Genomic DNA, 23,296 nt, shown 5'->3' with positions numbered 1-23,296 from the left:
AAGAAAGAAAGAAAGAAAGAAAGAAAGAAAGAAAGAAAGAAAGAAAGAAAGAAAGAAAGAAAGAAAGAAAGAAAGAAAGAAAGAAAGAAAAGAATAGAATCCAGGTAAAGAGCTTCAAGATCACACTAAGAGGACTGAAGAAAATGTATACATTTAGCTTGGAGAAGCCCAGACTGGAGGGGAAAGATACACAATAATTATCTTCAAGTATTTAAAGAATTGTCATGTCAAAGGGATATCAGGCTTCTTCTAAACTAAACTTCCTTTTGATTAGAGTAATCTAAAATTACAATGGGTTGCCTGAGGTAGTAGATTCTCCTTTAATCTTAAAATAGATTTAGAGCTGGAAAGGTTGTCTGGTCCTTTCTCCTGCCATACAAATGAGGAAACTAAGGCCCATGGAAGGCTAAGTTATACTGTCATCCTCAGAGCTCTTTCCATAGTACCAATATTCTACTGATCATGTATGGTTTGGACTAGACAGCCTTCTTGAGTTTCTTCCAACTCTGAGATCATGTGAATTTGGGAACCAAAAAGGACTTTAACCATCTGCTAGCATGTTTCCTTTGTCTTTACAGACGAGGAAATTAGGTTCAATGAGACTGAATGATGTATTCAAGGTCATATAATGAGAAAGCGGTAGAGCTAAAAAACAAACTTTGTCTAAATTAAAATCCAGGGTCCTTTTCATTACTGACTCTAATTCTTAATGGATAAAAACACTGTACAAACAGGGACAGCAAATGATAAAATATTATGATAGTATAATAAAAGAGCCAATTTTGCTAATAATAGTTCTCATTTATATCGAACTTTACATTTACAAAATATTTAAACATTATTTTACTTGACCTTCACAACAATTTCTATGAGGTAGACAGTTTAAACATAAATACCTTCATTTCACAGATGAAAAAAGGGGGTTTCAGAGAGAGGAAATGATTTGGCCAAGGTCACAAAGCTACTAAGATTGAAACCTAGGTTCCTGGACTCTAAGCCTAAGGCTATTGTGAGGAAAGCACTTTTGTCAACTTTAAAAGCAATATAAAGGTGAACTGTCTTTATATTGTGCTCTAAAGTCACACCAGGATGAAAGTCTGCTGCAGGGAGCCATTTAGTCCAGGTGCTCTCATTATACAGATGAAGGGACTAAGGTCAGAGGACTGAAGCGATCATGTTGGGGAGTAAAAAGAATCTACATCTATTGGATACACCGGCTCTCTTTACAAGTACATATTTTGCCATTTTAAAATACACAGATTCAAATTAAACTACAGGTAAATCACTTTACAGGCTTTAGGAAAATCTGGGTTCTTCAATTATTAGAAAAATATAATTTCAGGGCAGCTAGGCAGTGGGTAGATAGCCAGGCCTAGAAATGGGAGGTCCTAGGTTCAAATGTGGCCTTCCTAGCTATGTGTCCCTGGGTAAGTCACTTAACCCTCATGGCCTAGCCCTTACTGTTGAGAATCAATATTGGTTCTAAGGCAGAAGACAAGATATATATATATAAAATTTATATATATAATATATATAAAATTTATTTTTAGTGATAATTTCCACATTTTCCTAATGCTTTTGAAAGATACACAAGGCTCAATCAACTATTCTAAATAAAAACATGGCAGTAGGGTGATATGGTGGAAAGAGAATTGAACTTGAAATTAGGAAGATGAAATCCAACCTCAAACACTTTCTAGTCATCTGACAATGGTCACTGAAATCCCTGTGCCTCAGTTTCCTCATCTAGAAAATGCTTAACTTTTAACTCCAGATATGTTTAAATTCTCTCTCTTTTAAAAGGTAGAACCTTTAAAGGAAAATCTATAATTCAATTCTTCAGTCAAGTCAAAGGTCTTTCAGATGACTAATTTTAACTGGGAACTAACACCTACCTTTCACAGTTGTTGTTAGGATCAAATAAGATAACATTTGTAAAGCATTTTGCAAACTTAAAAATGCTAGCTGGACAGTATTTAAAATAATTTTAGAGGGGCAGCTGGGTAGCTCAGTGGATTGAGAGTCAGGCCTAGAGACAGGAGGTCCTAGGTTCAAATCCGACCTCAGACACTTCCCAGCTGTGTGACCCTGGGCAAGTCACTTGACCCCCATTGCCCACCCTTACCACTCCTCCACCTAAGAGCCAATACACAGAAGTTAAGGGTTTAAAAAAATAATAATAATAATTTTAGACATTGTAAAGCTCAGAGAAGTAAACTGAAAACCTCCTTACAAAAATATAATATACATCCTGATCTCAAAAAAGTGAGTACCTGGGGTAACCTGAACCCCTTATGATGCCATAAGTTATACAGTATTGTACATTCTAATGTCTGGAAGTGCCAGTTAATCCTTAAAAATCCTTCTCCTAGAAGTAGGTATGAGTTCTAAAAAAGAAAACCTTCAAAAAGTAGGTACTATGAGGTTAGTATAATTTAGACTTTGAAAAGCCTTGGACTTCTAACTCCAGATATACTTAAATTCTCTTTCTCTTTCAAAAGGTAGAACCTTTTAAAAGATAGTAATTTATAATCCAGTTCTTCAGTCCTATCAGAGGTCTTTCAGATGACTAATCGTAACTGGGAACTAGTCACACTGATTCCTGGAAAGGGGTCAGCACTGTCATTTTATTTTATTTTATTTATTTTTTCCCATGGTTACCTGATTCATGTTCTTGCTCTCCCCCATCCCCCCAAACTCTGTAGTCGACACGCATTTTCACTGGTTTCTTCATGTGTCATCGATCAAGATCTATTTCCATATTATTGATAATTGTCCTAGGGTGGTCATTAAGAGTCTATATCTCAAATTGTGTCCACATCAACCCATGTGTTCAAGCAGTTGTTTTTCTTTTGTGTTTCCACTTTTGTAGTTCTTTCTCTGAATGTGGGTAGCGTTCTTTTCCATAAATCCCTCAGAATTGTCCTGGGTCATTGCATTGCTGCTAGTATAGACGTCCATTACATTTGATTTTACCACAGTCTATCAGGCTCTGTGTATAATATTCTCCTGGTTCTGCTCCTTTCACTCTGCATCAATTCCTGGAGGTCATTATAGTTCACATGGAATTCCTCCAGTTCGTTATTCCTTTGAGCACAATAGTATTCCATCACCAGCAGATACCACAGTTTGTTCAGCCATTCCCCAATTGACGGGCATACCCTTGTTTTCCAGATTTTTTTTTGCCACCACAAAGAGTGCAGCTATATTTTTGTACATGTCTTTTTCCCTATGATCTCTTTGGGGTACAAACCCAGCAATGGTATGGCTGGATCAAAGGACAGGCAATCTTTTAGCGCTCTTTGGGCATAGCTCCAAATTGCCATCCAGAATGGTTGGATGCCCCAATTTTGCCACATCCCCTCCAACATTCATTACTCTCCTCTGCTGTCATTTTAGCCAGTCTGCTGGGTGTGAGATTCTGTTACAATTTTCATGCTTTTCCCAAAAAAAGTTTAACAAAGACAACTGTCATTACTACATTTCCAGTTTTAATGCACCTTAAAGACATAATCTGCTTTTTTCATGAACTAAACTAAAACTATTTACCATATGTTTGTCCAATTATGTTAGGAACAAAATTAAAAACAGGTATTTTCCTACTAAAATGGGGTGGTAGGAGATCAAGGAATTAGTATAAAGTCCTTCTAACTTATTGTGTGTGTTATCTACACTAAAACTTGTCAAGACTTTATTTGAGAAATTTGCCATTGTTAACTTCTCAATAGGGACGAATGGATTGCAATCTACACCATTTGGGGAAGTTCTCACATTGACGAATATCACAAAGAAAAATTTTCCTAAGCACTCTAACAAGTAACTACTTTGACCAAATCTCTATAAAGGTTCCAGTGGTGCTGCATTATTGTGCTGTGGGATAAATTGGGTAGATACACTAGTTACTTACTAAACACATTATTGTGCTTGAAATATTCAATTTGGGTAAGAGAAGAATCCCACTCATGCCTTACCCCTGCCCAGGATCTCACCAAATACCTGGCATCAACTTAGGAAAAGTATGTTTAAGAAAACAATTGGGTATTACTAAGGTCTCCAGGGAGACTATAACAACTTAACTCTACAATCAACTGGAGAAGCCCCTGTTAAGAGGTCACTAGCCTGTATTCCACTTGGTCTTGAAACTTTAATCATCTAAAGTTTACTTTACCTCCTGAATCCAGGAAAATTAGAGCCCAGGATATTAGCAAAGGAAACTCAGCCTAAGTACTATCTAAATGATCAATAGCCCAAATGCAAGAGCATCCACCATACCATATTATCTGAACATAATCTAAGTATAGCTTTTTTAATGTTTGATAGGACTTACTTGACACTAAGGAAGTTTGGTTTGTTCTTGAAATCAGGGAGAATGGGGGGGGGACGGGTCAAAGCAAAAGTGATAAAGAACTTTTAAAAAACTATATAGAAAGAAGTAGAGCAGTTTTTAAACTAAATTTATTATATGCCCTTTTAAAAAATAATCATTTCTTGGGGGCAGTTAGGTAGCTCAGTGGTTTGAGAGTCAGGCCTAGAGACAGGAGGTCCTAGGTTCAAATCCGGCCTCAGACACTTCCCAGCTGTGTGACCCTGAGCAAGTCACTTGACCCCCATTGCCCACCCTTACCACTCTTCCACCCAGGAGCCAATACACAGAAGTTAAGGGTAGAAAAAAAATCATTTCTTAAATAGAGAATGAAATCAAATGTATATAAGGCATTCCCCAATTGATAAATGGTCAAAGTGATATGAACAGTTTTCAGAAGAATCAAACCTATCTCTACAGTCATAAAAATGTTCTAAATCACTGATTAGAGACATGCAAATTAATACAAAGTAATGCTAATTAAATAAATGCAAATTTAAACAACTCTGAGGTACTGCCTAACACAATCAGACTGTTTAATATGAACAAAAAAGGGATATGATAGAAAGGGATATGGGAAAATTGAGATATTAATGCACTGTTTGTGAATTTGTGAACTTATCCAACCATTCTGGAGAGCAAACTGGAATTACAGTTCGCTATATTTCAATTCACTGCATTGGGGTTTTAAAAAAAATCTAATTTTGTATCTCCAAATTACACTTATGGCACACTATGGGCTGATGGAATGAAAGGCAACCAACCACAGCACTATCTTCTGTATCCTGGGCACTGATTGGCTCAGGGACTATAGGTTAATAAGAGTGTGGAAAAGGTTTATAGGAGAGTGGAAAGAGTTTATAAATCCTTAAAATATATATAAATAACAAAATAAACATAACACCATTACTACGGGGACTTTCACCTATGTGTGTGTGTATGGCCCTCTGGAACTAACTCCTGTTACAGGTGAGAGATCAGTGTATAGCCAAAGAACAATAAAATTGCATATCCAGAAATACCAGCCGTATCCCAAGGAGATCAAAGAAAATGGGAAAAGACATACATTCAGAAATATTTAGAACAACTTGTGGTGACAAAGAATTGGAAATTGAGAGGATGCCCATCAATTAGGGAAAGGATAAATAATTTAGGGTATATGGTGAAAAATGTTATCTACTTCTAGAGAAAGAACTGGCAGAATTTGAATATAGATTGTAGCATAATTTTTTTTCCACGTTTAAAAAAGAATATAAAATAAAACAGAATAAAGAGGCAAGCTGATTGTGGCAGATTCCTAGTTTTACACGCAATCTGTTTTCCTTGTATATAGAAATGTTCATGTTAACTGATGCTAGTTAAGTACATAGTAACAAAAGATTAAAAAATTGAAATACGAGGACTAGAATGGATATCTTCTAATGAGTCCAATCTCTTTATAGCTCCCCAAACACACATGAACACCTCTTTAGAAACCTAAATAAGAGGAAAATGAGATGAGGGGAATGGACTGGACTTCTTCCATTGAGTCTAATCTGTTTATAACTTCCCAAATACACATGGAAAACCTCTTCCTCTTCTATCCATCTATCCAAATTCTTCTTCTAACCTATCTTTTCCCATTAAAACTATTGAGGCTAATGAAGCTTAAATTGATCTTTTCCTTTTCTAAACTCTTTGGTCTGAAAACATAATTCAGTACTAAATCATAAACTGGTATTATTCTCTAATCTTTAATACTACAGAGCCCATCTTTCCAATTATATACCCAAAATGCTACTTTTGTCATATAAAAGAGGATTGGAATCCTTAAAGACAAGGAGGTCTTTCTTTTTTTTAACACCAACTTTTTCTGGAGGAGATATTATATGGCTATGAGTCAAGGAGTTGGTAGTCTCTGAAAAGTTAAAACTGTAGATAACAGAAAAGACAAGAGAATATGATGGGTGTGATATTACCTATTACCAATGAAGAACTGATTAGGAAAAATGAAATAAAGAATGACAGCAGAGTGGCAAATTATGAAACACAATGCCATGGAGTAAGACTGATATCATACTGAGTGGAACTCCTATGGGTTAGAGAAGATACAGACAATAGGTTGTATAGATACTTATGGTCAGATGTAATATATGGAGAGATTGTGATTGGAAGGAACAGCCATATTGAAAAGATCACCAATTTACTATCTCCTATAATCACTATAAGCCTGTTCTTAACCTGAGGTTCATGGATCATATACAAACACAATTTGTATAGCCATTCGCTAGAGAACAGGCATCTACTTTATTTCCAGTTCTTTATTACCATTAAAGGTGCTGCTATGGAATCTTTTCTTTTCTTTTTTTTAAATCAAAGACCTTCTTGGAATATATGTCTGGCAATGGAATCAAGGAGTCAAAGAAAGCAAACATTTTAGACACTTTATTTGCATGATTCCAAATTGCTTTTCAAAATAGCTGTGCCAGTTCAGAGCTCAATCAACAATGTGTCTGTGTGCCTGATTTTTCTATTGCTTTGCAGTTACTTATCGATGGATATGTTGAATTTCCCTTGTAATAAATAGGAAGTTCCCTGAACACAGGAGCAATTTTTTTTTTGTCTTTTTATACCAGTGCCTAGCACACTGGTACTTAAAATATCTGTTGATTTCTATTCATATAAAGTTTACGCTTATATTAAAAGCAACAAGGTGAAAGGTGGTTTTTTCTTACTGTTAGCATATTATATATGACAATGTAAAATAAAATTGTTTATAGCATCACTATATGGGAGTATGACTGTAATTAAGTTTTATTCAATTATTCTGAGGGAAGCACTTGTTTCTTGTAGGTCTGAATTTAAGCAGAGAGAAGGTCTCTTTCTGCTTTAGTGTAAAGTATAAAGTCCAACAAAATAACAGGAAATGAATTCAACACCTGTCCTTTTCCTACCCCTGTCTAAGTGAGGAAGAGTAAGCAAAGAAACTATCCCTAAGAAGCTAGTGCAGGCCCTTAAAGATGATCCATCTCCAAGATGTAGAACAATGAGAAAGTATGTTTGTTGTGCAAAAGTGAGGAAATAAAGGGAAATGAAGAGCTCAATTTTCAACATGTTTAGTTTCTGGAACTGGTGATCATTCTGTGGACATTTGGCCAAATGAATGACCTGGAAATATAGGCTCGGAACCAACACACTGCCTCCTTCAGAGAATTGCTCTGAGGCTTAAAAGGCATTTTACAAACTCTTAAGTGCTAGGTAAATGTCAGTTATCACTTTAAGTGTCCAGGTGAAAAATGGAAACCTATTGGTTTATCAGTACCAAAGGAATGAATATATACACAGAACAGCTCTTAAAAATTAATTGTGGATTAAACCAAGAGTTAAAGAATTCTGGAAGAACATGAGACCAAGGAATTAAGAAAAAACAGAGGCAGAAGGAAAGGTATAGTGTTTTAAGGGGGAAATGGTCACTGTGTTAAATGTAGCACTAATAATATAAGATTTTTCAACTTTGGCTGACTCTGAGAGGAGATATGTATGGCTCTGAAATATGTTACTGCAACAAAATTCCAAAGTTAGTTTTGGGAACTGTCATGAACATATTTCAGGAATTTTAGATAATACCCCAGAATTTACCAAAATACACTGTTCCTTTTATTGTATTAGCAAGGAGAAAATAACATGAATCCTGTCAAAATTACTAATTATGGTCTTAAAATTATTTCAAAACAACTTAATTCAAATGGGATCCTATAAAGAAAGGCTGGAACTAAAGAAAAGTAAGTAAAATCTTATTACAGTTTGGATAGAGACAAAAATCCGCCTGAATGAAGAGACTAAATCTCTAATAAATCATTTCTCTTCTTTGCCTGAGTTAATGTGCACATTAAGTAACACAGTAAATAGCAAGCAAAAGATCAGAAGTAGAAAGGGGTACACGGATATCATTTCAGTATCAAAAACACCATCTGTCTATATTTGATGTTCAGTGAAATATAAAATAAACTCATTTATTAGGGGAGGGGGGAAGGGCAGGGAACCATACCATAAGCATGATCATTACAAAAACAAAAAGATTTTGTGTCCAACAGTTCTCTCAGCATCTAAAGTTATTTACTGACTTCTCTACTAATAAATCCTGTTTACTATATATGCCCAGAATATATGAGAGGTCCTAAACTTGATTTCTGGCTATGTGGTCTTAGAAAAGTCACTTAACATCTTGGATCCTCTGTTGCCCAAATTGTAAAATGAGGATTACATTACCACATCACAGGACTGTTAAAAAAAAATCACAATGTGACAATTTAGGTAAAACATGCTATAAAGTGAATTAGTATGTGTTACTCCTTAAAGAAGCTCTCACTATAGGGCAACTATCTTTACCTTACTCTCATCCTTTCAAATGTTTGGTTTATCAGGACAACAGCTATCAATATCTACTCCATTAGAGGAGAATTTATCCCTCATAAATAATTCACTGTGATCTTGGCCAAGTCAGCCATGGAGGCAGTCAAACATTTATCAAGTGATTGCTTACTATAAGCTCCAGACACTGGAGAAATAAAGTCAATGATCCAGGCCAGTGATGGGGAATCCTTTAGAGAAGGAGTGCTATCCCCCTCCACAACAAGTGCTGGGTGCACTTTACCCTACACAGGGGAGGGAGAGAGCACACCCACTGAACTGCTGGGCAGAAAAAGTAAGGAATATATATCCTCAATAATGTAGAGAGGGGGAGGGGAGTGGTCAGAGCACTCTGCTCACCTCCAACTCTGCCGCCTATGAGCTGCCTATCTTACCTCTGTGCGCTCCCATTGGGCAGCTGAGTAGAGGGGCGGGTCATACAATGTCACCAAGCAGGGTGAAGAAGGGGAGGGCAGCAGTTCCACCCAAGTCCCTCTGCCTTTTTGGTAACAAACCCTGGAGGTGAGGGGTGTGGGGGGGCAGCCTTGTACCCACAGAGAGTGCTCTGCATGCCATCTTTGGCACCCATGACATAGGTTCACCATCACTGATCTAGGTGACACTCCAGAATGGGGAATAATAGGGGAAGACAAAATGCAAGTAACTACTCACAATCAAGTCACTCCCTCCCCCCCCCCATTTAGTTTCCTCACCAATAAATAAAGGGGGGAGGGGGGTGGGAGATGGACTAGAATAGTGGTATCAAACTCAAACCATATTGACTTAGAAAACCTCAAATTACAGCGTTTCTATTTATTTCATTAAACATTTCCCAATTGTGTTTTAATCTGGTTCAGCTAAATTAAACAAATTTGGTACCTTTAGAATAATCAATTCCACCTCCAATCTTCCAAGATTTCAAGACTCTAACTCTAACTACTGTATACAGAAGAGGTTCCAATGCACACAGCAGAATGTTTTCCAGTTATGTAGGACTCCTCTCAATAGGACCAAATGAGATGATATTCGTAAAAAACACAGCACAGTGCCTAGTACATAACAGGGGCTACATATCCCTCTTCCCTTCCTAAGAACATGGCATCAAATTTAACTTTAATTTGATACTATAAACAGCAAAGACTCAAAGAGAAGATTTCAGTAGCAAGGTTGCTACTCAGTGTGAGAAGGACAATTTAAATTTTGTCAATACCAATTTAACACAAATTGGAAAAGAAAAAAACTAAAGATGGAAGCCCCAAGAAACACATTTGTTGGACCAAGTTTAAGATCATTTAAGGCTAGATAAGCATTTATCTAGAGCTGTGGTTCTCAAACTTTTTTGGCCTATCACCCCCTTTCCAGAAAAAATATTACTTAGCCCCCTGGAAATTAATTTTTTAAATTTTAATAGCAATTAATAGGAAAGATAAATGCACCTGTGGCCATCAACACTCTCTTGGATCGCTGCAGCACCCACCAGGGGGTGGTAGCACCCACTTTGGGAATCACTGATCTAGAGAAATAAAGATGATGTTAGGAGTGCTATGATTAAACCAACAGTGGCCAGATTTAGTATTTTTCAGTCACCCAGGTTTTCAACTTGTGTCACTTTCCCCAGCTCCTCATTCCTACTTTCTCCCATCATCTCTGATGTGGGCTACCTCCTCTAGATTCAGAGAACCACTCACCCAATTCAGGTCCTGACCCCTCTCCAGACAAATGCAATAATTTCCGAACTGATATCCCCAATGCAAGCCTCTCCCCACAGCTGCCAAAGTAATTTTCCTAAAGAGTAGGCATGCCTGTGTCACTCCTCTACTCAATAAACTCCAGAGGGTCCCTATCATATCCCAGATCAAATACAAAATCTTACTTGGCATTTAAAGCTCTTCCCAACCTCCCCTTTCTTCTCATTCCAGTTCTTCTAAATTTTTCTCCTCTCCATATACTCTATAATCCAGCTACACGGAGCTTCCTAGCACAATACTTCATTTCCCAATTCCGACTTTGCACAGACTGACCTCAATGACAATTCTCCTTCCTCATCTCTCACCAAGATTTCTGGGTTCTTTCAAGACTCCGCTCAAATCCCACCCTCTACAAGAGGCCTTTCCTAACTTTCCCATCCACTACTGCCTTACCCTCTGTAATCACCTCTCATAGGTTCTCTATACATCTAATTTATACTGAGTTATTTGTCTATTTCTTTCCCCTTTTAGAAAATGAGCTTTTTGAGGGCAGGGGCTGTTTCTACCTTTATTTGTACCTCTAGTGTTTAGTTCAAGGCCTGGCACATAGCAAGTAACAATTAATCCTTTCTGACTGGCATCATTCCCCTCTATCATCAGGTCATACAAGTATAATCATTATTCCTCACAGCTGGCACTTCAAATCCAGTCTCTGAGCCTTTTGTATTGGCTGCTCCCTGCACCTGGAATGCTCTTACTCCTAACCTTTGCCTCTCAGAATCTAAGATTACCTCCTATTTACTGTCTATGCATTCTTGTATATATATCTATAAAATGTACTCCAGGGGCTGCTTTTGTTTTTTGTTTCCAAGTACTTAAAGCAGGATCTGGCAGTAAGCACTTCAAAATGCCTGCTGATAGATTGGTCTGTCTAAATTTGTATAAGAGGAAAATAGAGTTATGGTAAAATCTATTTGGGGAATTAGGCTACTTCTCCCATAATGAGAAAAGAAGTTATAGGAAAGAGTTCTCAACTCCTGGTATGAACTAACTTCAATCTAAGATAAGGACAACCAAAGCGGTGCATTTAGAAGGGAAGAGGACTTAAAGCAGGGGCTGGCAACCTTTTTGGCCGTGAGAGCCATAAACACCACATTTTAAAAAATGTAATTCCGTGAGAGCCGTACAGCGCTCACAGTGCGCACTCCTGTATAACAGCGCCTGAAAAAAAAAATGGACTTTATGGCTCCTGCAGAAAGAGCCATACATTGCCGACCCCTGACTTAAAGGTTAATAAAGTTACTTTAGATATAGTCTCAAGCACAGTTCAAGGGACTAGCTCCATCATCTACCTTCTTTTCCCCCAAACTTAATATTCCCTTACTTCTCAACACATCAAACAAAAAAATTCTGGTCCCTTAATTATGACTGCTGATTTAATCACCTTTTGTTCTGAATCATATCAAACACTCAACCTGAATCTTCTTTCCTTCCTCCCACCTCCCACACAATTTGATTCTGCCTGGTATGCCCCTTAAAACTAGGCTCGAAGAGATAGATTGGGGCTACAAAGGCAGCTTTAGGTAGGTAATCAAGGTAGGTAATCAAGGTCAAGATAGAGAAAGCAAAGAAGAAAAACACAAGAGAATATCAAAGCAATCCCATGAAAATCCCATGAACATGCCAGAGGCATATGAAGGGAACCTGGAGATGCCCATGTATTATTCATATTATTTATAATACAGTATATTACACATATATACATATTATATAGATAGCACATTATGGTTTTCAAATTCATACTCAAATACATACAAATACGATCCTCATAACAATTCTGTTAGGAAGACAGGACAGGCATTATTTATCCCTGTTTTTATGGCTACAGTTAGTATTGGAACCCACATTTTTTTCATCTCTGTAGGAATGCCAATACAAAAAAATGAATCCAAATCTTGACATTTGGCTATTACTCATTTTAAAGAAATAATTCAACATTTACTAAATGTTCATTACAGTTAAGATGCTTTTCCCATTATTTCATATATATAGTTAGTGAGTTAGTTAGTTAGTTAGTTAGTTATGTGGACTATAAGCCCTGAAAGGCCATCAAGAAATACTTTTCTGATGGGTCTAGCAATACTGTGGATTCAATGACAATGTTCTCAAAGCCCAAGTTTAAGATCCAGAGGGAAAAGGAGTAATTTAAATTAACATGTGCCTACATGTTCAGGGTCTAAAGTTAAGCAAGCAGCAGGCCTAGGAGAAATAAACATTCACTCATGACCTTTTTGTTATGTTGTCATGGTAATCTGTGTTTGCAAGGGAACTCAGAGAGTTATTTGCTGAAAACAGAAGATGGTGTTCTCTTAGTCTAGAGATAAAGGAAGCAGTAAAAGGAGGTGGGTTTGGCTGGGAAAGAAGAGTAGTATTGTCAAAAGAAAGCAGAACAATCCAAATTGAGTCTTTTGAGGGATCATGTACTTTTACATGTAAAATCTTTTTCAAATTAGCAGAGTTAAAAAATTCTCTGGGGCAACAAAGAAGTAGTGAACAGGTTAGAACATTCTGTTCTCTTTTTTTCCCATCCTCACATTTAGTCAAGAAGTCTAAATCACTATGGTGGGATGGAACAAACACCAGACCAGTAGTTAAAAAACCCAGGTATGAGTCTCAGCTCAACTACCTATGTATAAGTTATGTTACTTCAGCTCTGAGTTTGTTTTTTCACCTATAAGCTGGGGATAAGATACTCATCCTAACTACCTTCCGAAGCAAATAAAATAATGTATATAAAAGCATTTTATGTAAAATAGAAAGTATTGTATAAGGTATTGTTAAAAGAAAGAGAAGAAATAAACATTCAAAGATTACTGATGTGAAGAGTAGAATAAGAGCTAATATTGGGGAAATAAGAGTTAACTAAGGGAGAAGACAGCAAACCATTTACATTTAAAGACTGAGGGGAAAGGGGAAAAAAACAAAACAAAACAGGAAGCATCCAACAAATAGTTCAACTAACATTTAAACTCTTTTCTTTTGCAAATTGCCCCAGGGCCAATGCAGAAATTCCACCCATCACCTAGGTTCCTTTCTCCTACTAAAACCTGGAAAAGACAAATTAACCCACTAACCCAGGGAAGGAGCTGGCTCTCAGAGGAGGGAAGGCTCCCAGCAAGAACTGACAGTCCAAAACAACCAGACTGTCCTAAGCAGGCAACATCGTAGCTAGAAAGCAAAAGAGAAAAGAGGGGAGGATTGGGAACAGAAAAAAGTCTAACTAAGAATCTTATTTTTCACCTTCAGCCAGAATGCCCAAGAGGGCCAGGGCCAAAGTGAAGTGATGGTTCAAAGTTACTATGCTCTGGAGTAGTTGTCCCACTTTCTATAGCTAAGCCACTCTGAATTCAGAGGGGCCAATATGTCACATGTTTAAGATCTCTATCCTCATTATCTATGTCTTCCTCTCTCATTGTAAATTCTTAAACATTAGGGTATTGATCCATTTGGAGGAACAGAAGTGCAGTGGACAGAACTATGGGTCTAGAGTTAGGAAGACTCGAATTCAAATACAGCTTCAGTCATTTAGTAGTCAAGTAACTGGAGGCAAGGCACTTCCAGGCAGGGTGGTTGTGAGGAGAACATGTTTCTAAAGCACTTTGTAAACTTAAAGAGCTTTTAAAAAAAATCCAGGTGTTATTATCATCATATACTTAGTACTTAATCCATTTAGAAAATGTGAAGAAGCACTATTTAGCAGAAGTGGTAGTAAGTTAAAAAAGCAATAAAAAACTGCAAACTTCCTCAAATATCTGTAGCTGCTAGAATGGCTGAGGGGGGATTTCTGCAATTGTCCACTTTAAGGAGAAAGAACTTGGAAACACTTAATACACTAAAATACCTTAAGGGCACCCAGGAATAGCAAAGAAATGGAAACAAAGTAGATATCAGTTGACAGGGTTTTTTTTTGATTTTTTTTTTTTTGGCATAAGAAATGACAAATGCAGAAATGTGTAAACTTATATGAAGTGATGCTGGGTGAAGTAAGCAGAGTCAAATACACAGTGACTACAACAATGTAGAAAGAACAACTATGAAATAGTCAAAAGTAAACCTTGCAAAATTATAAAGAAGTGTTACAAAGACACAAAAATGTGTTGCGCATATTTTCAGGCTTTTTCAATGTATTGGGTTATGCTGATTTATCTTCTTTTGTCCTTAAAAATATTATTTGCTCTATCGGATAGCTCTCTGGAAGGGAGAGGGATACTGGTAAAAACTGTGATGATGTTAAAAAAAAAACTGTTATCAAGGTAGCTAGGTGGCCCAGTGGATAGAGCAGTGGGCTTAGGTTCAGGAAGATTCATCTTCCTGAGTTCAAATTAGGTCCCTGACACTTCCTAGTAGTGTGACACTGGGCAAGTCACTTTAACCCTGTTTGCCTCAATTTTCTAATTTGTAAAATGAGCTGGAGAAGTAAACTGCAAACCACTCCAGTATTTTTACCAAGAAAAATCCCAAATAGAGTCATTTAGAGTCTGATAAAACTGAACAAACTTGTTTTTAGAAAAAACTATGTCAATAAAACTTTTAAAAAGTAATACACTGGGGGCAGCTGGGTAGCTCAGTGGAGTGAGAGTCAGGCCTAGAGACAGGAGGTCCTAGGTTCAAACCCGGCCTCAGCCACTTACCAGCTGTGTGACCCTGGGCAAGTCACTTGACCCCCATTGCCCACCCTTACCAATCTTCCACCTATGAGACAATACACCGAAGTACAAGGGTTAAAAAAAATTTTTTTTTTAAAAAGTAATACACTGGAGACTTGCTATAAAGTTTATGAAATGGGAACCCATCTTCTAAGTGTCATGTTAGCATCTTTAAGCCATTTAGGTTCAGAATGAACCATCCTTATTCCAAATACCACAGTATAAGAAAGTATTGTTATATCAAGGTTCAAATGGACTTAGAAAGGATTTCCAAGACAGTCTGTTTGCCAACCATTAACAAGCATTTATTAAGTGTTTATTACATATCAGCTATGTAATGCTAAGCACCAAGGATAGAAAGAAAAAAAACAAAAAGTCCGTACTCTCAGGGAGCTTTCATGGGAAAAGGAGAAATTTAGAGGGAAAAGCACTAGTACCTGGGGTTCAAGGGTGGGAGAAGGCACCAAGAATGACCTCCTGCAAAAGTTATTATTTAAGTTGAATCTTAAAAGAAAGCAGGGATTCTGGAGTTGAAAAGGGGTAGACATTCCAGACATGGGGTGTGGGGACAGAATAGTAAATGTTGTGTATGAGGAAGAATAATTATGCCAGTATGGCTGAACTGTCAAGTGTATGGAAAGAAGTAAAGGAACAATGGAAAGATAGGAAGAAGCCAGACTGTGAAGTTTTAAATAAAAGAGGACTTTATATTCAATCCCAGATATCACAGGAAGCTACTGGAGCTGACCTAGTGTCTTTGTGAGGAAAGGAAAGAGAATAACATGGTCAGATCTGCCCTTGAGGAAAATCACTTTGGCAAACATGTTATTAACTTTAATTACACATTATAAATACCCATATTGGTGTGATCACAGATCCAAAGTATCAAAATATTTTCATCTTTATATAAATCTAAACACAGAATTCATAAATTTGGCCATTAATTCCATTTGTAATGATGTAAGATCAGAAAAAAAGATTCAGGTCTTTTGACACTAAGTTTCTGTTCTGACATCAGTCTGAGAGATGATTAACTTCAGACAGTCATAATAATGGTAACTTGATAAGTAGTAATGATGACCTTTTGCTTTATTGACTGTACTAAAACCTTTTGACTGGGTGGATCACAACAAATTGTGGCCAATCCTTAAAGAAATGAGAGTATCAGATTATTTTACTTGTCTCCTCAGGAATTTGTAAGCAGGTCAAGAAGCAACAGAATTTAATATGGAACAACCAACAGGTTCAAGATTGGGAAAGGAGTTGATAAGGCTGTATATTGTCATCTTATTTATTTAACTTATATGCAGAGTATATCATGCAAAATGCTAGGTTGTACCAATCAAAAGCCGGAAATTAAGTTTTCTGGAAGAAATATCAACAATCTTAGATGTGCAGATGATAGCACTCTGAGGGCAGAAAGTGAAGAATTAAGCCTCTTGATAAGTATGAAATCTGTTTGCTCGACGAAAAGGTATGGTAAATCTGAACAGCATACTAAACAGCACAAACATCACCTTGCCAACAAAGGTCAGTATAGTCAAAGCTATGGTTTTTCCAGTTAGTGATGTTTGGTTATGAGTTGGACTATAAGGAAAGCAGAGCAACACAGAATAAACACTTCCAAATTGTGGTGCTGGAGAAGACTCTTGGAGAGTCCCTTGGTCAGCAAGGAGATCAAATCAATTGATACTTAAAGAAATTAATCCTGACTATTCATTAGAAGGTCACATCCTAAAGCTGAGGCTTAAATACTTTGGGCACATAATGAAAAGACAGGACTCAAAAGAAAAGGCCCTGATGGTGAGAAAGTTTGAAGGGGATAACAGAGGATGAGATGGATAAATAATGTCATGGAAACAATGAACATGAGCTTGGACAGAAAGGCCTGAAGGATTATCATCCATGGAGTCAGTCATGAAGAGTGGAACAAGACTGAATAACAACAAATAGTGATCTTTCCCCAGCTCTGTCTGAAGTAGAAAGGATGAGACTGGCTTGTTCCTATCACAATTTTATTAGAAAGGACCAAGTTTGAGAACAGCAAGTAACCTCTCTCCCCACAGAGGGACATCTTGGGATCATACTGCACAAGAGATACAGGAAGACACACCACAACTACTGAGGCCCAACTGTTGAAGCTCAGACAGAAATGGTTCCTAATCAGAATTACAACCACAGTATCACTAAAAAGCCAGCCCCCTATCCTCTTCTTCAGGGATAAAAAAAGAGAGGGAAAAGGAGAAGAAAGGAGATAGAAGAGAGGGAGAAAAGTAGAAGGGGAGAGAAACATATACATGCAAAAAGGAAAGAGGGGAAGGAAGTAGAAGTGTGTCAAGAACAAGAACCTGAATTCTCTGTATGCAGGGCTCACAGATGTGGAATAGGCATACACAGCTTAGGAAGGCAAGGCAGTTTTTGACTGGGTTTGAATCTCAGCTCTGACCTGGGACAAGTCCCTTAATTTCCATGGGTCTCAGTTTCCTCATCTATAAAGTAAATAGGCTGAATGGGATGAAATTAAGGTCCCCTTCACCTCTATGTCTATGACCCTACCTCATGTTTAGAAACACTGTTGGCATAATCAGCTTTTAACATTTTAATAGAATTTCACTTTACATGCAACATGGCTGATTTGTATATCTATTCCATAGAACAAGGGATACCTTATAGGTTTTACACTTACATAAAACAAGTATTTCCCATTAATGCCTTATTGCCAACTGCACCCATAACTTTGCTCCAGCATTTTCCCATTGATTACAAAGAAAACTTAGTTAAGAGTATGCATTCATCAGGTCTACTTAAGAAATTCAAACTACATCTTCTATTAACTGATGCTGCACCAGCATCAGATACACAGGCTAGCATATCATAATTAAACATCCTTCTTTTAAGAGATCTGCATATTGTTTTTTGCCAGAATCTTGCTAATGCTCTAAGCTAAATAAAATATTTCTAGATATTCACCAAGTGATCTCCAAGTGCTCTGGCAACTATCAATTCTATTTTGCACACATGAGCTACTACTGCCCCTGCATTAAATAGTTTATCAATCTCAATTATACCACAAGAGATCTGAAAAGTTGTGCACTAAAGAAAAGGAATTTGAGTTCCTGTTTATATTTCCTTAAATTCACCACAAAGATTCTCCCCTTCTGTCCCAAAACCACAAAATCAATGCTTTGCAACAACACATTCTTAACAATTTTGCTTCATTTCCCCAATGCATAAAGTTCCTTAAAATGGCAAGTCAGTTCCCTTTAACTTTCAAAATGGAAATATCTCTGTAAAACCCCAAATAAAATTCTCATTTCTGAATTTGATTCCTTGATCTTTGATTCATAATCTTTTATTCCTATTTGCTTTTTTATATGAAGAAATCTTTATTCTAAGAAATCCACAGTATCTAGACCAAAAAACCTCCCATCATTCAAAAATTTTATGCATTTATATGAATCTTCAAAGTAGTCACCTAGGGAATCCACAGTTATTCCAATGTTTCTGCCACTGGTCAAAACATTACTGGAGCTCCTTTTTTTTTTTTTTCCAAACTGCCTTTAGAGTCAATTTAAGAACCACACACACAAAAAAAAGTTTCAATGCTTTATAGCTATATAAAGCTTTTTTAATCAAAAACAGTTATCTCCCAGGTTGATCATCCACATTACTCACCAGAAACTTGTCTACAAATGAAAAAGTTGTAGTTAGTATTCTCGAAGGATGAAAATTTGATACAGCTGAAAATATTCACAAGAATATATTCTGATGGATAGTTTCAAAAGAAGAGCTCCAAATATGATGCAAAAGTCTTAAGCATACAGACTGTGAAGGTTTTGAAGAGCTTGCTCTGAAACTCTTTGAATGTATAAGTTATAGTCATGTTACTTTAAAGGCACAGCTCATAAATTAAGCTAATCATTGACTGTAGTAATTAACACCGAACCAAATAATATATACTCTATTTATGGAATAAAATCTATTAAAAACCAAATGCTGTTATGAAGAAAATCTAGATGATAAAATAATTTCCAATTCTCAGTAGAAACTTAATTATTTCAAGAAAAAATATCAGCACTAAGGAATTTAAATAGTGCCTAAAATTTATTTTCACAGGAGCTGTCTAGATCTGTAAACCAATTTGTTATTCTCAGAGTCACTAGACAGTTTACTTCATGCAGAACTGTTAATGTTCAGAAAAGAAACTCTACATTCAAGAACAAATCTATCAGATAGATTCTTCATCTCAATCAAACTAGTTCATTGTGTATAAAATCACTCAATAAACAATGCTGGTTGGGAACAAAAATGATCCAGGAAAGAGGCATTATTCACACCAAAAATTTAAAAATGAGTAAATATAAAAGTTTTCACAAAAGAGATTGCTTTAATCCAATTGTATATAATGAAAAATGTCATTTGGAAAAAAAGCAAAAGAGATGTAGAATGTGGTACAATCTGCTGCTACGTATATCAAACAGCCTGAGCTTGAAAATGCAATATGATCTGTTGTTGGATGCAATTGCACAATCTCAGTTTCAGAGCAAATTCTACCAAACAGGAAATTCACGATGTGACTCTAAAGAACACAGGAATCATGTTGAAGGAGTGTGCCAAAGATAAACATTTCCTAAAAACAGAAATTATTTGCCTAGCATGAAATTATTTTACCAAAAAATTTTAAATCATATATGTACCCAACGCTAAAAAAACCATAACCATCGTCTATTAACATCCCAGGCCAAAATTATGACAAATTTCAAGTCCACAACTCATCTTATGGCATAAAATTTTGGCTTTTCATTAGGTAAAAACATATTTAAAATGAAAGATAATGGTCAGCTATGAAGGGAACTGCTCAAAATGAGAGAGAATAAACATTTGTTGGGAATATTGCAGAATGAGCTTTGACTTCGGTGAAAAGCTGAATTTAAACAACTTCAGAAGTCCCTTCCAAATCTAAAAATCCAAATCCAAAAATTTAAGTATGTTACATAAGGAATTATTATAGCATACTCTTTACACATTTACATCAAAGTCACTGACCTCTTTCAAACTTCTCCATTTTCTTGTTTCCTTGATGCAAACCATTCTGCACCTGTTTTCTTAGCAATAAATGTGGATAGTTCTGTATACACTAATAACTGCACCATGATATGAAGCAAAAATATAACTCCTGTCACTGTGGATGGCCATTTTTCATTTTAGGGATGTCACACTGGGCCCATTTCCAGGAGTTAAATGAAAATATTTTTTGTCAAGAACTTTATAATGTTTGAATTTTTAAAATGTTAAAAAGCTTGCAATTACCTTACAGAACTCTGAAGTTAATATGCCTTCTTTTCATTAAAAAGGGGGGGAAATTAGCTTCTAACCAGCTCAGGTGCAGTCAACACAAAAACTGGCAGGCTTGCACAGATGTATTAAAACAGTCAAATATGTCCATTTGTGAAAACTCGGTTTATCTGATCAACAGATGTTTGCAAAAAAGCCTATATCTAAGTTTTGTTTTGGGTACTGTCGGGCACAAAACCCAACAAACGTCTTAATAATTCTTCCATTCTTAGGCAGCTTCCCCATGTTTAGCCTGTCTATAACCCGTGCCAATCTGACACACAGCGGGGGCGGGTGGGGAACCGGCACAGACACCCGCTGAAGCTAGAAAAGATCAATAAAAAACAGAGCTTGCATGCAGCTCCTAGGACTTCCTCAATAAGTTGACCTCCCATTCCCACCTTCCCCCAGCAGCCCTCCGGGGGGGGAGGGGGGGGAGGGGGTTTTGAAGCGAGAGTCTCCAGGAGCAGGCAAGCTAGGCAGTGTGGTATCCAACCTACTAATGCAAATTGCTTTAAGTACGTGCAAACTGGAGTTGTCATAATCTTGCTAGGCTGTGCAAGAAGGGAAGAAGGGTGTGCAGGAGAGGGTATGCAGGAGGGAGAAATGCCCTGTCGGGAGGGAGGGGGGAATTCCTGCCGCTTGGTGCATCCCTGAGCGCCTGGGAGGCAGGCTGGAAACTCTGGCTCCGTCCCACCCTCCAGTTTGGGATACTCACCATACGGACCCATAGGCGCCCGAACCTACTGGGGACAGGTTCTGGTAGCGCTCGGGCACCTCCCAGATGGTCTTGTTCAGCTCCTGCCGGTAGAATTTAGGCCTCTCCTGAGACATCTTCCACCGACGGCTGCAGCGAAGGGGAGGCGGCCCAGCAGGGAGCCAGCCAGCGCCTCCCGCCCGCCCGCCCGGGTCAGGCTCCCCCGCAGCCTCCCGGCTACCTGCAGGTGCTGCCGCCGCCGCGACGGCTCCCCCAATCCCCGCTAATCCCTGCTCTCGCAGTCGCTGTCAGCCTGGGGCGCGCGGCGGCTCTGCCCACCCCCAGGGGCCCTAGTCACAGGCAAAGGTGGCTTCTCGCACCAAGGCCCCGGGACTGCGGCCGCCTTCCTGTTGCTTCCCTCCACTGCCCGAAGGCTGGGGAAGGGACGAAGGCGCTGGGTTTCTCTGCTTGGCGGTGGTGGCTGCAGCAGCGGCCACAGATCTAACTCGGACGGCAGATCCCGCGCCAGCTGCGGATCCAGCGCCTGCAAAACTGAGAGCCCCTCCCCTCCCCCCCGCAGACGGGAACTCCTGGACGTGATCTCGCGAGAGCCTCGCGTGGGGTGGGTCGAAGGGGAGGTCCTTCGCGAACCGAGATTTTACCCAATATGGAACCTGCTCGTACGGGGACCTGGGGGAAGGTTAGGAATACTGGAGGGGGAGGGAAAAAGAAGAGGAGGAGTGGGAGGAGGAAAAGGCATGTTCTCGCGAGAAGTCACTCGCCGAAGCCTTTGCGTCCCTTCCCGGAGTCCAGAACTTGTTTCTCGGCAGGGCGGGAATGAGCGCCAGGGAAGCAGCTGGCGCAGAGAAATGAGATGACGAGGTTTGTGAAGAGGAGGCCCCGGTTTTTCCAGATCCACATTTATTGATGAGCTGAGAACCCTCGAACCCCGCCTGCCTGTTTGCCCAGGCCTAGAGAAAGAGAAACGAGGCGCCCTCTCTCGTTCTACCTTTGGCGAGACAAACCGCTAGGTCTCCGTGCAAGTTGACTGCACCGTCTTAGACTAGGAGGGGCTCGTGCGGTCTCTCCCGGTCCTTCCTGTCTAATGGGACTCGTTGACGGAGCGACCTGAATGTAATTTCCTTGAAGGATTAACCTCGGTCCTCAATTTCACAGTCATTAAGTCCCCTGAAGGCCTGGCGGAGATGCAAAACTTTAGATTCTACCTTAGACACTGTCAACGTGGGATCCATCCTTTAATTTAAGCCTCAGTTTTTTCCTCCATAAAACGGAGATAAATAGCTCTTAACTCACAGGGCTGATTGTGTGAATCAGATTCAATTCCAATAAACGTTTAAGTGCCTACTAGGCACTGCTTAGTGCTGAGGATACAAAAAGAGGCAAAACGCAATCCCTCACCTCAGTGAATTTACAATCTAGTAGAGTTTTAACATAGATTTAACATATGTGAAGTACTTGGTAGGTCTAAAATGCTAGTTATGAGAATTCCCCCAAATCTCCTAGAAGCTGAAGGCCTAAGCAGGCTGGTTGCCTGAATACATAGATGCCTCTAATGCAAAATTATACATGGTATGGAGAGAAGAAACAGCGAAAAGACCTTGAGCAAGTTGGAAAGATCTTCACTGTAAAAATTTATGGAAAGAAGTAGACAAGAAAAGGCATGGATTGGTTGCCATCCAGATCCATGGCGAAATATTGAATCAGAAAGAAAGTTTCAAGCATACTGCAATGTCATGTACCAAGAAAGAAAAAAATTTCATTAAGGGCTGAGATGATTAGGGAAGGCTTTCTGGGAGAGGTGGCATTTTGGTTGGATAGGTAGCCACCATGGTTCCATGCATTGGAAATAGCTTTTTAAAAAAGATATCAGAAGTATGGAAGCAAAAGGATTGCAAGAAATCCAGTTTCCTGTCATAAAATTTCTTGACCTGATTTAAAGCATGGTAGGTTCAAGTTTTCTATAAAAATTACTAGCCTAGAACTCTAATTTTGAAGCTTTTTCAAAACTTCAAAATTTGACTGTTTCTTAGGTTTCTTCATTTATGTGGGTATTACCCCCAACATTTGGATGGCAATCCATCCATGCCTTCTCATTCTC

The 23,296-nt window shown here is 38.3% G+C and overlaps 1 protein-coding gene across 2 annotated transcripts in view; it reads right to left on the bottom strand.

Annotated features, from left to right (window-relative positions):
* The window catches only part of MAPK14 (mitogen-activated protein kinase 14), a 97,286-nt gene extending 75,972 nt beyond the window's left edge, over nucleotides 1-21,314 (bottom strand). For both annotated transcript variants that reach the window (XM_044674296.1, XM_044674295.1), the window contains exon 1: nucleotides 21,199-21,314. In XM_044674296.1, coding sequence (XP_044530231.1) covers nucleotides 21,199-21,314 — 116 coding nt within the window. The remainder of the gene's footprint in view (nucleotides 1-21,198) is intronic.
* Nucleotides 21,315-23,296: the final 1,982 nt, after the last annotated feature.

This window comes from Gracilinanus agilis, chromosome 4 (assembly GCF_016433145.1).
Source record: "Gracilinanus agilis isolate LMUSP501 chromosome 4, AgileGrace, whole genome shotgun sequence".
In the NCBI taxonomy this organism is placed as follows: Eukaryota; Metazoa; Chordata; class Mammalia; order Didelphimorphia; family Didelphidae; genus Gracilinanus; species Gracilinanus agilis.
The sequence above is the reverse complement of the archived record's forward strand: the minus strand, read 5'-3'. Positions and strand labels throughout refer to the sequence as shown.